At 37.1% G+C, this 17,418-nt stretch overlaps 1 protein-coding gene across 1 annotated transcript in view; it reads left to right on the forward strand.

Moving 5' to 3' along the window:
* alpha-Man-Ib (alpha-Mannosidase class I b) overlaps positions 1 to 17,418 on the forward strand; it is a 189,605-nt gene that overhangs the window by 109,336 nt on the left and 62,851 nt on the right. Inside the window, exon 7 of the mRNA XM_090390023.1 lies at positions 700 to 888. Within this exon, the coding sequence (XP_090246149.1) occupies positions 700 to 888 (189 nt within the window). The remainder of the gene's footprint in view (positions 1 to 699; positions 889 to 17,418) is intronic.

Here is a 17,418-nt window from a genome sequence, read left to right on the forward strand (position 1 = left end):
GAGAATAAGTAACAATAGCCTTCTCTTTTGGTGACGCGTTACTTATTCGAGGTGGTGCAATACATGACAACTCGTTGTGAAGGAGGAGCACAATATGAGATAAGATAAAATGATGCCCCTTCAAACTACAAACGTAGTCTTTTCGTTTAAGAGTTTTCTATGGTGTATTTACACCAATATTATATAGAATATTTACACTCTTAAACATATGATGCTTTATTGCATCAATCTTCATTTTAACTGTACCTTATGATATTGAGTATGGTACTCTTACCTTGTTTCATATTGGGATACATTGCTTGTCTTTGACCTTGATCTTTTATTTCTCCCTGCTGCCATATCCAACCTATAGTAACAAAGTTCCATATCCTTGAACAGTTAGTAAATGGAAACAGGAAGAATTCAAAACCAGAACATGTCATTCAGATGAGAGTGGCAGGGTATCAGAACTGTGAATTGTAAGCTGTGCTATTCAATTTTGCTTTCAGCTGATATCTGTTGTATATTTAGCTGAATAAATGCAATTTTTCAGAATGTATAATGGTATTAAGTATTATTTATGATAAGTAATATTAATATTATTTGATTTATCCAAAAAAAATTTTTTTTGTTGATAAATTTACATAAAAATTGATTTACACTAGGATATTTGCATTTGTATTTTATCCTTTATTATTTTTATTTTTTTTTTATTTTCAGATTGATCTGGGAGATCGTTTACTACCCTGCTTCAGTACCCCATCAGGAGTTCCGTATTCAGATGTTAATTTGAAATCTGGCTATGCACATGCACCTTCTTGGGGTCAGGATAGTACAGTATCTGAAGTTTCTTCCTTGCAGTTAGAGTTTAGAGATTTGAGTCGAATTACTAAAAATGACAAGTATGAGGTAATTCTTTTATTATGTGATTTTTTTTTTTTTTTTTATACATACTTTGTTTGTTGAAAGTTATCATTTCTAAATTTTTTGTGTGTTAAGTCTGTGAAATTGCTAAAGACATATCAGAGTTTTTAATAAGTTAGATCATAGAGACCAGATGGTAAAGTACAGTAGACTCTCGATTTTTAATCCAAAAATACAGTAAGTCCCCGACATACGTAAGAGATACGTTCCAGGACTTCTTACGTAAATCAGTTTTACTTAACTCAGGAATGACTAATAAAATGTTGCTACTATATCCCTGATATGCCAAAATTACAAAAACCACATAATATCCTCAGAAGAATGAAGGAAAATAGTTATATATTTTTAATTAGTTCAATGAAAAACTTTATCTTGGGATGGCGGTGAAGTAGCCGGAGTGGCACATATGAAAAGAAAACATAAAAGGAAGAAAAAATGCATGTTATTGTACTATAAGAACAGATTTGTATTTTGTAGCCTTGCTTATTATAGTTGACTTCATTGGTGCTGATTGCTTCACCGCTTCTTGTATTCTGTTTTTCTCTTTTATTATGTTCACCGTCGCCATTGATAAATATGAATTCCGCACAATACTTGTTGATGTTTGGCCATTTTCATACATCCTTATTATTTTAATTTTCTGTTTCCAGCATATTTTAGATACTGCTGCTACCCTTGTTGAGCACTTTGATCAGTGTAATGCATTGTGAAGGTGCATAGCACACACTTCTTGATTAGATCAGGGTTCAAGCCTGTGACCACCAAATACGGAGGATGCGGAAAAGTCAGGGAATGACCACCGCATATCCCCGGAGCAATATGACCTTAGTTGCTAATGCTCCTAAAAAAAACCAAAATAACATTGTGAAGGAGGTATTGCCAAATCCTTTTTAAATAATGAGAAACCTCCTTTAGGCCTGTTGCTAAGTTAGATAATACTAATGTTACCTTATAATTCTCTGATGTCAAGTTTAGAAGTTAAGATGGAATAAAAATACAAGGAAAGAAAAAGAGAAAGCCTCTAATTGATAGCACTTTGGATAAATATTTATTTGAACACTTGTTTTAAACATACAAGCTTAAAATAAAAATATATTAATTGCTGAAGAATAACTGAAACTGAAGAATAGTGATGGTTTTCTTATAAATAGCAGAGAAGGCATAATTCAAATAGCAGAAGACTACTATAGAGAATTATACAAGGAGTGAGGGAATGATGCCAGCAGTGGGGAAAATGGATCGCAAATTAGTAACACATACGACATACCTGATATCCTTCCTGATGAGGTAGAACATGCGTTGAAGAAAATGAAGAATCAGAAAGCCATGGGGGAAGATGAAGTTACTGTAGAGTTGTTAAAATTGGGAGGAAGAGATATGACATAAAAACTGGCAAGACTCTTCACAAAATGCATTAGAAAAGGTGTGATGCCTAAGGAGTGGAATGATGTAATCATCGTTTTTGCATAAGAAAGGAGATAAATCAGAAATTGGAAATTATAGACCAATTAGCTTGTTATCCCACATCTACAAGTTGTTGACAAGGGTCATTACTAACAGATTAGAAAGAATACTTGATGAGAATCAAAGGAAAAAGTAAGCTGGCTTTAGGACAGGATTCTCAACTATGGATCACCTTCATGTAATATCACAGCTAATGGAGAAAGCAAATGAATATAAAACACCATTATACCTGGCATTTGTGGATTATGAAAAGGCATTTGATTCCATACAGCATAAGACAATGTTTCGGGCACTGGAAAGACAAGGCATACATACCCCATATATTATGATTTTGAAGAAAATATACGAGAATGCTACCTCCTTTATTAGACTAGGCAAAGACACTACAAATTTAAATTTGAGAAAGGAGTTTGAGGAGACAAAATATCTCTGAAGTTGTGTGCATACCAATGCCCTTGAGGAAGCTTTCAGAAGATTAGACTAGTCGCAGAAACTAGTCAATGTAAATGGATAATACCTAAACCATTTATGATTTGCAGATGACATTGTGGTCGTAAGCCACGATCCCAAAGAATTAGAGGAGAATCTTAATCAGTTATGCAGAGTTAGTAAGGATTTTGGACTAAAGATGAATATGGCTAAAACAAAAGTAATGATTAACAAGTATGCCACAGAAAGGGATATAATGATTGAAGGAGCAGTAATTGAAAAGGTGGATTCATATACTTATCTGGGACAAGTTATTAGCTGTAATAATGATAAATGGCTGGAAGTCAAGAGAAGAATAAATTTCCTGAATGGATGCTATCCATCCATTCAGGAAATATGGTCACATACTGAGGAGCAATATCCCAATTTGTCTGAAATGTAAAATAATGAACCAAAGTATACTCCCAACCATGAATTATGGAAGCAAAACTTGGGCACTCACCAAAAGAATGGAAGAGAAGCTGAGAACTACACATCGAAGAATGGAAAGAATTATATTGGGAATTAGACTGTTAGATAAGAAGAGAAACACATGGATTAAGCAGCAAACTCAAGTAAAGGACATTCTTATCAAAACTAAAGAACTGAAATGGTCTTGGGCAGGACACATAGCTCGAAGACCTGATGATAGATGGACTAAGAAATAACAGAATGGTACCCAAGAGGAGCTAGAAGAAAACCTAGAAGACAACGACGGAGATGAACAGATGGTATTCATAAGTTTGTGGGTAGTAAATGGATGGCCATTCCACAAAACAGAAGAAAGTGGAAAGTTGCTGGAGAGGCCTTCATCCTGCAGTGGATTTAAAATGGCTGATGAGGACGAATTACTGTTATGTAATAATTTGTTTCTCTCTCTCTTAACTTAATACAGTAGATTTTCAGAATAACGGCACCTTTTGGGATTCAAGTTGCTGTTATTTCGGTTTTTCTAGAAAGTTTTATTTTTAATATATTTAATGTAGAAATAATGAGGCTAAATAAGAAAAAGAAAGATTAAGAATGCAATTTTATTAACTGCACTTAAAAATACATAAGCATGTTGATAATCCAATGTTATATTCTGCCATTAATACACTCCTGCATATGCCCCCCATCCCATTTTCTTTATTATATCAAGTTTAGTCTGCATGGGTAGCACAGTGGTATTGTCACCGTCCTCCCCACACCGGGTGTAAAACGCCTGGGTTCGAATCCCGTCGATGATACAAGGAACTTTTATGGGCTTTTTTCACTCCATGGCTGAGTTAGTCGGTCTCAAGCATAGATAGCGAGGTTTTCCCCCCAAAAACTGGGGTTTTTTCGTCCAACAAAACAGGCAAATCAACGCAAGAAAACATGCAATTTACAGAGACAATGCACATGGGTATATAAATTAACTTTCCCAGTGATCCTAATGTAATAGTTTGTCACTAAGCTGTAATGTTGTTCCTCTCTTCTCTGTATGAGGTTTATTAACTTTAGGAGCCATAGTGAGGGATTTTTAATTTAAATAAATGTAAAACAGCAGTATAATCCTTGATATCAGTACAGAATTCACTTTCAAAATGGCGAATGTAAACAAATACAGTAATCAAGTGACTTGCCTTTTTGTTTTTTCGGCACTGCAGAACATCTGCGATGTGTGTAAACATTCGAACTAAAGGCACGTGAGTGCCTTTAGTTCGAATGTTCTGTTATTTGGGGTGCCATTGTTTCAGCAGTCTACTTTATTGTATACACACGTTTTGGAATGAGCACATATGTTGCTACATAATGGGACATTAGTGTGAACTAGTGCACATTTTTATAAAAAACATTTCTGGAATAGTTATGGGGAGGAATGGGGAGAGGAGACAGTGTAATGTAGCAGGTCTTTCATAAGCCTTAAATAATGGTGATAAATATGGTTGGTTTTCAGTGGTGAGAATTACCTTGACTGTTGTGAACTTCTGTTTTATTAGTACATTATATGTAAGCTTAAAAAGCATTAGCAAAACACAGAAAAGGCATTCAAGCATGATATATACAGGAACTCCCCGACTTACGTAAGGGTTGCATTCTGCTGGAATGCTGCGCAAGTCAGATTTTACGTAAGTCGGAATTTCCCCCATGCTGGTGCAGCACTTGCGACTGTGCTCGCTGAATTGATTGAATCAAAAAAGAAATGTTCGACAAACATGTAAATAAAATTTATTGTATTTATTCAATTTTTTATCTCATGTGCAGGAATAATTACAAAAGCGTGCAATTTAAAAAAAATTTCAAAATTATAAAATTACGAAAAAAAGAGAGGAGGCAGACATAATATTAGTAAGTTTTACCTCAAGCATTGTTGCCAGAATCGACGTCTTCAGCTGATAAGTATGCCGCTGTGGAGATTTAGAAGGGGTCGGCCCCTCAACCTTACAAAAGAACATATTAATGGATGACTGGACGGTGGCTTTTTTCTTTTCATCGTAGATTTCTTTGTAGCAAGCAAGCAAGTATATCATTTACCCCTTTGTTAACTTTTAAGAATCGTTCAATGTCAGGATCCATCTTCTCAAACCTTGCCATTGCCGATGCAATTTCATGAAATGCCATTGCCATCTCTCTTTGGTGATGCAGAGTCTCGGCTCCTCATTTGGTTCATCTTGAGCTTCGTCAGCATTTTCTTCTTTCACTATCGCTGCCCACAAGTCAATAAGTTCTTCATAGATAATTCCTTCTCTTCTTCCTCTGTTAACTCCTCCACGTCTTTGGCATCAACCTCCAACTGAAGTAGCTCTTCAACCTTTACAATGTTATCTGTAACCTTGTCGTATGATTCATCTTTTTCAAACCCTTCGAAGCCTTTTACGTGCTGTGGGCATATTTTCTTCCATGTGCCTTAAATATTGTAAGATTTCCAAAAATCTCTTAACATAAAATTTTTCTCATCGTCTACTGCAGACAATGCCTGAGCAAATGTTGTGCGTAAATAGTATGCTTTTATATTCGAAATAAAACCCTAATCTGTAGGTTGGATGAGTGAAGTCGTGTTTCGCGGTAGAAGTATGTCTCTTGTGTTCGAAATGAAATCATCTAGATGCGTAGGATGTCCAGGAGCATTATCTAATAGAAGCAAAATCTTGAAAGGAATGTCATTGTCTTTACAATATTTTTTAGCCTCGGGAATGAAGCAGCATTTAAACCAATCCTCAAAGAGAGATATTTTTATCCATGCTCTCTGGGTCGATCGGAAATGCACGGGTAGGGTGGCTTTATCGATGCCCTTAAATGCACGAGGATTTCTAGAATGGTATACAAGCAGTGGTTTTAACCTGTAATCTCCCACTGCATTAGCCTCAATCAAGAGGTCCTATCTTTTGACACCTCGAAACTTTTTTTTTTTTTTTTTTTTTTTTTTTATGTAAACCCCAAACACGGGAGGTATTAGAACCTATAGTATTTAGTACCGTGCTTGGGTTGGAGGTTGAGAAGACGAAAGAAGATACTTGTTGACATTGGACTTGAACTTCTGTAGACTAATTTTCTGGAAATACGTATGAAGGAAGGTTGTTCCAGAAAACGGCAGTTGAATGAATATACGGGGAAGATGAAAAGTTGGTTCTGTGAGTTCGAAGATGGACAGTAAATGGATGTTGGCTGATGGCGGCACGTGTTCAGACTGTTTTGAAAGAGAGAGCAGGAATTATAGAAGCCAATTCAGAAGAACAGTGCCCATGGAAGTATCTGTAGAAGAGGCATGCAGCAGAAACAGTACGTCTATGAGAGAGCGAGTGGAGAGACTTTGTTAGAGATGAATCGTTAATTAACCTAACTGCCCTCTTTTGAATGGAACCAAGAAGCCTGAGAGAGGTTTTGGGGGCACCACCCCAGATGTGGAAACAATATTCCATTGCAGGGCGGATTTGCAATTTATACAGAATGAGCAGCTGTTTGGAAGAAAAGTAATGCCGAGAGTGAAAGAGGAAAACCAAGTTTTTTAGATGCAGAGGAAGCAATATTTGTAATGTGCTTGTGCCAAGAGAGATTAGAAGTCAGGGTAATCCCCAAAAGAGATATATCATTTTGCCTAGAAATCGGAGTGTCACTAAAGATAAGCATGGGAACAGAAGAATCCTTTTTGCAAGATACAAGACAAGACTGAGTTTTAGAAGGGCTGAAATCAACTAAGTCGTCTTTGCCCCACTGGAGAATTACCTGAAGATTGGCATTTAAGGAATTGGTAGCAGATTTTTGAGAAGTTGAAGCTGATTGAGCTGGGCAAGGTTTCTCAAAATGGAAAGTGGAATGCAATGTGCTATCATCGGCAAAACTAGGGATAGGATTTCCAGTCGATGGAAGAAGGTCATTAATATACAAGAGGAAAAGAGTGGGGGAAAGAACTGAACCTTGGGTGACACCGGCATTAGTGGCGTAGTTAGAAGACAGAGAGCCATCTACCATAACTCTTAGTGAGCGATCAGAGAGAAAACTGGATAACCAATTACTAAAAACAGTTGGCAAACCATAAGATGGAAGCTTGTTTAGAAGACCTTTATGCCAAACACGATTGAAAGCCATTGAGATGTCAAGAGCAACTACTTGTGTTTCACCGAACCTTTCCATTGAATTAGTCCATAAATGGGTAACATAAGCCAGAATATCACCAGTGGATCGACACTGACGTAATCCATACTGACGATTGTTGATCAGACGGAAGGTTTCTAGGTAGTTTAAGAGTTGGCGGTTAATTGATTTCTCCATTACTTTAGAAAGAGTGGAAGTAATTGGATGGGAGGGATTTGTCACCCTTTTTAGGAACTGGCTGGATATGAGCAAATTTCCAAGCAGAAGGAAAAACAACTTTGGAATAAGAAAGTGAAAAAAGGCGACAAAGAATAGGCGTAAGTTCAGGAGCACAGGTTTTGAGAACAACTGGAAAAATACCATCGGGACCTGGAGCTTTCTTAGCATCAAGATTCGTCAAAATCCTTCTGACATCCTTTTGATGGAAGACCACAGGAGGCATTGAATGGAGCATGTTGGGAATGGTGGGAGGTGTTTTACCAAGATTATTAATACATGAGTTGGAAGAAAAATGGGATGCTAGCAGGTTAGCTTTATCCTTGGCAGAAGTGACAACAGAACCATCTGGTTTGGACAGAGGTGGGAGCAATGATGGGCAAAAATTGCGGCCAAATAGCTTTGGCAAGAGACCAAAATGCTCATCTACCATTAGGGCAAGGAGCAAGTTTTCTACTCTTAGCCTGTTCAAACTCTAGTTTGGACTGATTAATAACTGCTTTACAATTGTTGCAAGCTTTGGATCAGAAAATCCAGAAAATGAAACTGAAGAATTAGAAACAAGCCAATTACGATATGCAACATTCTTCTCTCGAACAGCCTTAGCACATTTATTGGAAAACCAAGGTTTAGAGGACGAGATTTTAAAGTGGAGTGTGGGATAAAGAATTCCATTCCTGCAAGAATAATTTTACTGACACGATCTGAGCAAACCTTGACATCAGAAGTTTTGAAACAGTAATCCGACCAAGGAAAAGAAGAAAAGAAATCTTGCAGGTCATCCCATTTTGAATTCTTGTAATGCCAAACAACACGAGGTTGGGAATAGCCATGAGATAAAGGCTCCATTGGAGAAGAGACAATCACCAAGTTGTGATCTGAAGTGCCTAAAGGACTTCTCACTTCGACCATGTACTTAGAAGGGTTGTTTGTGAGAAAAAGATCAAGCGTGTTGGCTGTATGATTAGGATTGTCCGGTATTCTTGTAGGTAAATGAACAATCTGTGCAAAGGTCATTAGTAATTGCAAAAGCCTGAGCATCTCGACCAGCTGGGTCGGTGTGACTAGAAAATGGAAGCCAGCTAGAGCTGTGAACATTAAAATCACCAAGGAAAATTACCTCACTGTTAGGAAAGTTGGACTGGAGAATGTCAAGTTGCAAAGAGAGGAAGTCAAAGAGCTCCAAGTGATTAGTGGAGTTGGTACCACCTAGTACTGCCTGGTAATATAGAGGGGCGGCATTCCTCCATGTGGTGTGGGCACCACACCTCGACCCCTGTTTACATTGGTTCACACCTGGGTGGTCACCCACCATGTACTTGTGCATGGAGGTTATACCCAGGATTACTGACAGTCCCACCATTGTGAAGGTGGAAGCAGAGTATTTGGCTGTCACAGACCATCCAGACTTTGCCGAAATTGGGTCCACCTGACTTGATTGACACCTGAATATCAGTTCCATCAGCGTTTTAGACTCCCAAGTAGCAAGTACAGCTTGTCTGGCCTATCTGAGAGAATGTCTGTGACAACCTTAAGGACCTTTGGCAATGTATGTACGATCCGGCATTTTTTTCCAATGCAGAGCAGTCTCGTCAACGTTAAAAATTTGCTGCATTGAATAGCTGCCTTCATCAATAATTTTTTCCAACACATCACAAAATCACGAAACCAGTGTGATGCGTGAAACTATTAAACCACCCTTTGCTTGCCACGAACTTGGGTTGGGGTTCACTGTACATATCCTTAATATCTTTATAAATACATGTTGATTTTGCCTGAATGGTCATTAGACTCAGGGGTGCTTCCTTCTGAATCTGATTTTCCCTCCATATTATTAACAGCAGTTCCATTTTTGATATAGCACCTGAATGCTATTTTGTGATCACTGTTGATCTTAAGTGCATTGATCCTTTGACATGTTCTTTTATATGTGCACTGTCCTTTAAAATAGTATTCGCTGTTGAAGCAGCGAGACCTAATTCCCTTGCAATAGATGACAAACTTTGCCCTGCTTCATACTTCTTAATCATTTTCATCTTCATTTCTAAATTAATTTTGTTTCGTTTCCTGGCACTGCCAGCACTTGCACTTTTCATTGGTCCCTTTCCCTTCACAATTGTAATAAGTAAATAGGAATGAAGAGAAGGGTCTGGAAATTTGTTTTTTATATGATTGAAGATTTCAGTGAGGGGGAACAAATTTCACCATAGTAACGTAAAAACCCACACAATTGCAGTTATCAGTATTATTGCAAATGCAATAAGATGGAGTTTATAATAGACTGCGCTAACAGAAAAGCCAAATAAACCGGAAAATGCAAATTGTTTTTATTGTTTTATGGTTGTGACCTCCAGAAACGTGCTTTAGAAAAATATCACAAACTGATTCAAAACTGATTCTTAGAACGTGTTCAAAACTGATTCTTAGAACAAAACATATGATAACGATGAAAGGTTAGTGCAATTTCCATTATAAATATGACATTTTAGAGAGAGATAAATAGCATAATATAGTGAAATTTTCAACTTTCAAAAAAAAAAAAAAAAAACATTATTGGGTTCACATTAGGATATTTTCACGATGCAAAATATGTTTCCACGATCGGCAAAACCTTACGTAAAGTCAAATTTCCATAAATTGAGTATTACATAAGTCGGGGAGTTCCTGTGGTCTCTTTACACATAATGAATCTTATTTTTACAAAACCATTTTGCACACTCTCTCTTACTGTAGAAAATGTAGTGGATAAAAGCAGAAATGGTGTTCATGTGTTAGGAATAAACTTTCACAGCAGTTCTATATACAATGGAATAGGATTCACAGAAGAGAGAGGGGGGGAAGAATTTGGTTGAAATATAATCTGCTCTTCTAACATGTACAAAAAGCATTTTAGAGCTATAATTTCATTAGAACTGAATTTTGATTTGAGTTATGATTGGCGAATCAATTACTAATTAGATTATCAGCAAAAATAATCACTTATGTCCCTGGATGTGGGTACCTGTACATGGTGAGGGTACTTACCAGTGAATTAGCATCATTGGATCCAGTGCCCATACCTTGTTTCCAGGATTACATCATTGGAATCTAGTATGTGTAGCTGTGTACTATGACCTAAGGGAACTTGAAAAAGGAGATCTTAGTGGTTGAGGGGCCCAGCCCTAATACACCATTTTGGCCTATGCTTCGACAAGATGAGAGGTTCCGGACCAACCCAACTGGCATCCTTACCAGCTGCTTGGGCAAGACATTGGAAAAGATGGTACACGATAGACTCGTATGGTACATAGAATCCCACTCAGTCATCAGTAGTAATCAATACGGCTTTCGCAAAAACCGATCCACATTAGACCTTATGGTGAAAGCTGAGTGTAACATACGGAACGCCTTTATTCGGAAAGAACATCTTGTCATGGTGTGCCTGGATATTGAAAAAGCCCTTGACACCACCTGGCGCTATCGTATTCTGCAAGACCTATATGCTATAGGACTCAGAGGTCGACTCCCAATGATCATAGAGAGTTACCTTAAAAATAGAACTTTTCAAGTGAGTTATTGTAATGCTGTTTCGCAAGCTCTTATCCAAAGAGAAGGTGTACCACAGGGATCGGTACTCAGCGCTACCCTCTTTGCCCTTAGGATAAACAATTTAGCGCAGAACATCTTGAGTAACGTAGAAATCTATCTTTATGCTGATGATCTTGCGATATCTTGCCATTCACAGAATATGCGTTCCATTGAACGACATTTGCAGCTTGCAATAAACAAAATAGTGTCATGGACTTCACGTAATGGTTACCGTCTATCAGCAACCAAAACTGCAGCCATTCACTTTTGTAAAAAATGCCAACTACATCCAGAACCTGAATTATCACTGGAAAAACAACCGATACCAATTACCAGCAATATCTGATTCTTGGGTATAACTCTTGACACTAAACTGACATTCCAGAAACACATACTACAAACGCGAAATGTCTGTATGAAAAAGCTGAATATACTTAAAATCATCTCATCTATGACATGGGGAGCTGATCGCTATACTCTACTCCACCTATACCGGACGTTAATCAGATCTCGATTAGATTATGGAGCTCCTGTTTATGACTCTGCCCGAAAGACTCTGTTAGCCTGTCTCAACACAATACAACATAGTGCGCTCAGGATTGCTCTTGGGGCGTTCAGGACTTCGCCGGTGCAAAGCTTATATATAGAGGCCAATGAACCTCCACTCCACCTTCGGAGAAAGATGCTGCTCCTCAATTATGCAGTTAAAATATATAGCCTTCCATCTCATCCTATCTGGTCATACCTCTATGATCCACAATGGGTAAACCTTTTCAGAAATAAGCCTCTTGAAAACAAACCTACAGGAATCCGTCTACGAGAACTGATTCAGCAGTGGAATATGCAGTTGGCCAATTTACATCAAGACAGAGAAATTGTACAGTCTCCATGGAAAGTGTGTATACCTTCGTGTGATGACTATTTCCGACGTTGGGGGAAACACTCCCTGAACAATCCAACCATTCAGAAACTACATGCAGCTCACTCTTTGGCAAATGCAGACACTTTGCAAATTTATACTGATGGCTCTAAAAATGACACAGCTGTGGGAGCTGCTGTGGTGCTACCAACATCAACAGTGTCTGTTTCATTACCACAAGAATGCAGCATTTTCACTGCAGAACTCTATGCCATTAAGATGGGTTTGACCTTACTTGCTCATGTTTTCACTCCGAAGACTATTATCTATACAGACTCCTTGAGTGCAGTGACAGCCCTCCAAGGCAATTCTCGCTCTCCACATCCACTAATAAATCAAATAAGAACTCAAATATCCGAATTTCATAACAATAGGCAGACTGTCACATTCTGTTGGATTCCAGGGCACACTGGAATACCAGGAAATGAGAGTGCAGATAAAGCAGCAAGAAACCCCACTGATAATAACCACATCCGGATTCCTTACACAGACTACAAATCAATCATACGCCGAATTTGCAATGAAAAATGGCGAGAAATTTGGCATAATCAGGTAAATAACAAGTTACGAAATATAAAACAGAATCCACAGCTATGGAAATCTAGTTTCCGTTCAAACAGACATGAAGAGGTTGTGCTTGCCAGAGCACGTATAGGTCATACCCAACTTACACATCACTATTTATTGCGAGGAAATAATCCACCACTGTGCTTCCACTGTAATTCAACGCTAACCGTAAAACATATTCTTATAGAGTGCACTCACTACACTATCAGTATGCCAGAAACACATCATTCCGATCCCTATCAAATTTAAATGAACCTCTTCAAATTAGACATATGATTGGAGACAACTCCAATTTACTTGAGTTTTTCCACTATCTAAAACAGATTAATATATTTATGCTCCTATAAACCCTTTTTATTAATCCTTACTGTGTCTCTCGACAAGAACAGGCGCAATATGGCCAAAGTAGCTCTTGCGCAAAAAAAACCCAACAACAACAACAACTGGGATCAATCGGCAGGTGTTTCTTACTGCTATGAGTTAACTGCATTCCATTAAGTATCCTTCCCCTTGGTCCTAGGAGACAGTCAAGACATTATTGCAAATGTGGGTATGATGCTCCAAGAGAAAACTTGGTGTGCCATTTGCATATGCATTACCTACTAGTTTGCAAATGGATGGCCCCTTGATGGTGGGTGCTCTAATTACTTAGAGCAGGGGTGGCCAACTTAATTTGTGATGTGATCTACTTTTTTCCTTCAAAATGTGCTGCGATCTACCATCTAAAAAATTTCATTGCACAAGGTTAAAAAAGTTAATCAACACATATTGAAAAATGTTGTTTATAAATTTTAAAATTCAATACAATTCAGAATTCTTATTTTAAATTTATACATATTTAAAATTTTAATTTATGCGAAGTTTGTGTCTTTGTGTCATCTGCCAAGCTTTCAAAATCGGGGATATACTGTGATCAGTCCAACCGTAAAGAATCTTCTGTATGCAAATCAGTAAGAGCACAGCAATTCTTAGTCTTTGTTTGTTTCAAATATGAAAAGGCCAATTCACATAGATATGTGGAACCAAAAAAAAAGAATTTAAAAGTTAGCAGCATTATTTTACATTTGGGTACTTTTCTTGGCAAAGATATTTTCAAAAGTCTTTTTCTGATGGTCTGGCTTTTAGGAAGATATCGTTTCGCAATGTAATAATTTCATTTTCAAGTAATATTTTCTCCATGTGAAAAATCGCAGCAATTTTTTCTGCAATTTGTTTCGCATCTAAGTCGACATTAAATGGATAAGAAATATATTGAACAATGTCTTCAATTGTTTTAAAATCACTGAATCTGGTTTCAAAATCGTCCACAACATTCTCAATTTCAGAAACATATTTCTCACTATAGGCGCCTCCGTAGCCAGGTGGAAAGGAGCAGCAGTGCGTAGCACACGCTTCTTGATTAGACCGGGGTTCGAGTCCGTCACCACCAAATACAGAAGATGCGGAAAGGTCAGGGAATGACCACCGCATATCCCGGAGCAATATGGCCTTAGTTGCTAATGCTCCTAAATAACAAACAAACAATTTCTCACTATTAAGTTCAAAAACAGGATATTTTTGCAAATGATCTTGCATATTTGCAAAATGGTCAAATTTTTTTCCTTTGAGTTCCTTAGTCATTGCCAAAAATTGATATTTATATGCAGAAATACTACTAACCATGTCACACACATTTTTATTTTTTACTTGTAATTCCAAATTCAGATCACTTAATTTACTGGTAAAATCTGCCAAAAAAGCCAGATCATACAACCACTCCGTATCTTGTAGCTGCTGATAATCAATCTCCCCTTTGATCAACAAATTTTTTAATTTCATTCAGCGAATTTCGAAATCTCTGTAGAAACGTACTCCGACTCAGCCACCTCACATAAGTGTGTAATATCAGATCTGGTTCTTTTTCATTGAGTTGCATTTTGAAAAGTTTCCTTTGAAGAGATTGTCCTCTGATGGAATTCACGATTTTGAAAGCTATGTCCATAACAATTTTAGTATTTAATCTCTTGCTGGCTAACACTTTTTGGTGGATGATACAGTGGTAACTCAAAAAATATGGGAATTCGTCATCCTTTGAATACGTTAAATATATCAAGACCTATAGGTCTTTCTTTTAACAAAATGAAACCCAGCAGTCCTTCTCTAATGGCAGAATCATCAAAAACCATACGAATAAAAACGAGCAATAGAACTGTATCACTGACGTCTGTAGATTCATCCAGTTGTAAAGAAAAGGACACACAATTAGTAATATGAGTATGCAATTGTTCGCTCACATTTTTGCTCATTTTTTCGATGCATCGCATCACAGTATTTCGAGATAACTGCAGATCTTGAAGAACACTTTTAATTTCATTTTTGTTCTTAAAATTTTCAAAACGAGAATCTGTTATTTCTAAAAATGTGTCTTTGATGAATTGATCATCAGAAAATGGTTTGCATTTTTTTGCAAGAAAAAATGCAAACCATAAAGGATGCTACAGTTATTGCTTTAGATTGTAAATTAGGTGTCACGGAGAAATTTTGTTGTGCGAATAATCTGGATTTAAGTTCTGTTAATTTATTTTTTTCTAAGGTCACTATTAGGCTGAAAATCCGATTGGTATTTACCATGGAGTGCATTGAAGTGCCTTTCTAAATTTCCTCTTTTGAGTATAGCCACGAAAGTATTGCAAATCAAACAACAACATTTTTCTTTTATCATTACAAAAATGTATTTTAGTTCCCACTCGTGATGAAAATGATACGTTTTGCTCTTTTTCGTAGTATTTATTTTAAATCAAAGGGTATTAAATTAATGTATAAATACTGTCCAGTTATTAATATGAAGCAAGCTAAATAAGAATTCGACACATACACATGTTCTCCACAATATAACTCCATGAATTTTCACTAGACAAGCCTAGTGGCTGCACGGCAACAAGAGTGGTCATGTGGTTCAACGGATTTGTATTAAGCATATGCAGTGGGGCACATAAGAATAATAATAACATTTAGGTTTTGACTAATCTGTTTTTTATATATATTTAAAATTTGTCGTGATCGACTGAAATTAAAGCTATGATCGACTTGTTGGCCACCCCTGACTTAGAGCATAAGAAATTTTTATTTTACTCTTATGACTAATTTAAATCCTTCTTCGGTCAACACCAGGGCAGAAAAAGAGCAAGGAGAAGTTTTTAGCACTTCTTTGTGTCAACGCAGATGGAACTCGTCAGCTAAAGTCTGTTGGGATCAGCAAGATCAAATTGCTATGGAAGAAGAATCAGATAATGAACTAGATGAATTACAAGAATCTACAATTGAGAAGAAACTTCTTAGCTCTGCAAGAGATGGCATTGATGCAGTAGTCAATTATGTGGATTCTTCAACAGAGTGATAGAACAACTTGAAAATGATATTCCTGGAAAAAAAATACCTGAAGAATTTGGTATTGGCCAGCAGACTGTGTTAGTTATTAAAAAACAAAAAGACTCTATAAAGGTGTTTGCTTTAAAATTTGATGTGGGGAGTGATAAAAGCAGCGTATAAAATAAACAGACATTAAAAAAGCTAAAAGAAGTGTTGCTGGAAGAAGCTGTATTTAAGTGGTATTCACAGCAACGGTCAAGTAGTGTTGGCATGTGTGGTGTTGAGCTAAAGGCAGCAGCAGAAAAGTTTACAAAGCAATTTAAGTTACACAATTTTACTTGCATTTCAGAATGGCTGTAGCAATTTAGACAAAGGCACAATATCACCAACAGAAAAAATTGTGGTGAAGACCTAAGTGGCGGTGGTGTTGAAGGTATTGAGCCATTTAGAAAAAAAAAATAAATGAAATAATAATACAGTCAGGTCTTCATTATTCTCAAATATATAATGATTATGAAATGGGACTGTTTTGGCATGGTCTACCAGAAAATACACAAGCCCCTCATACAGAGCAGTCAATGCCAGGGCAGAAAAAGAGCAAGGAGAAGTTTTCACCACTTCTTTGTGCCAATGCAAATGGAATTCATCAGCTAAAGTCTGTTGTGATTGGCAAGACTAAGAATCCAAGGGCATTAAAAGACTTTATGTGCATATTGCCTGTTGTCTACTACAACTCGCAAAATGCTTGATTCACAAGAAATTATAAAGAATTGGTTCTGTAACCACTTTGGACCCAAAGTCAAGAGGTACCAGAAAGAAGTGTTGAAATTTTCAGATTACCAAATTAATCCTTGATAATGCCCCTGCACATTCAGATATTGAAAATATGTCCATTAAGGATGGTAAAATAAAGTGCTTGGCTTTGTACGCCAAACACAAACTATCTTAATACTGCCCATGGATCAAGACATCATCATGGCCTGAAAGAGGCTCTACAAGTGCAAGTTCTTTGATGAGGTGATGGTAGTATTGACACAAGAGGAAGAACACTGGAAAATATCAAATCATATGATATCAAGTCTGCTACCTTCAAATGGGCCAATGCATGGAGGGATACTAAAAAGAAAACTGTAGTGAATGGCTGGAAAAAACTTGAAAAATACAGATAATGATATTGATTTTAAGGGATTAGAGCCAGAGGACTTTCAGACTGAGTTGAGGGCAGCTGGAGAGACTGAAATAACACAAGAAAATAACAAGATTGGCTTGAACTGGAAGAAGGAGATCCTGGATTTCAGCTTCTGACAGAAGAAGAAATTGCTGCAAATGTTATTAAGGATTCTGCTATGGAAGAAGAATCAGATAATGAACTACAAGAATCTACAATTGAGAAGAAACTTCTTAGCTCT

This window comes from Mastigoproctus giganteus, chromosome 2 (genome assembly GCF_048544385.1).
Source record: "Mastigoproctus giganteus isolate SK-2022 chromosome 2, ASM4854438v1, whole genome shotgun sequence".
NCBI classification, from domain to species: Eukaryota; Metazoa; Arthropoda; class Arachnida; order Uropygi; family Thelyphonidae; genus Mastigoproctus; species Mastigoproctus giganteus.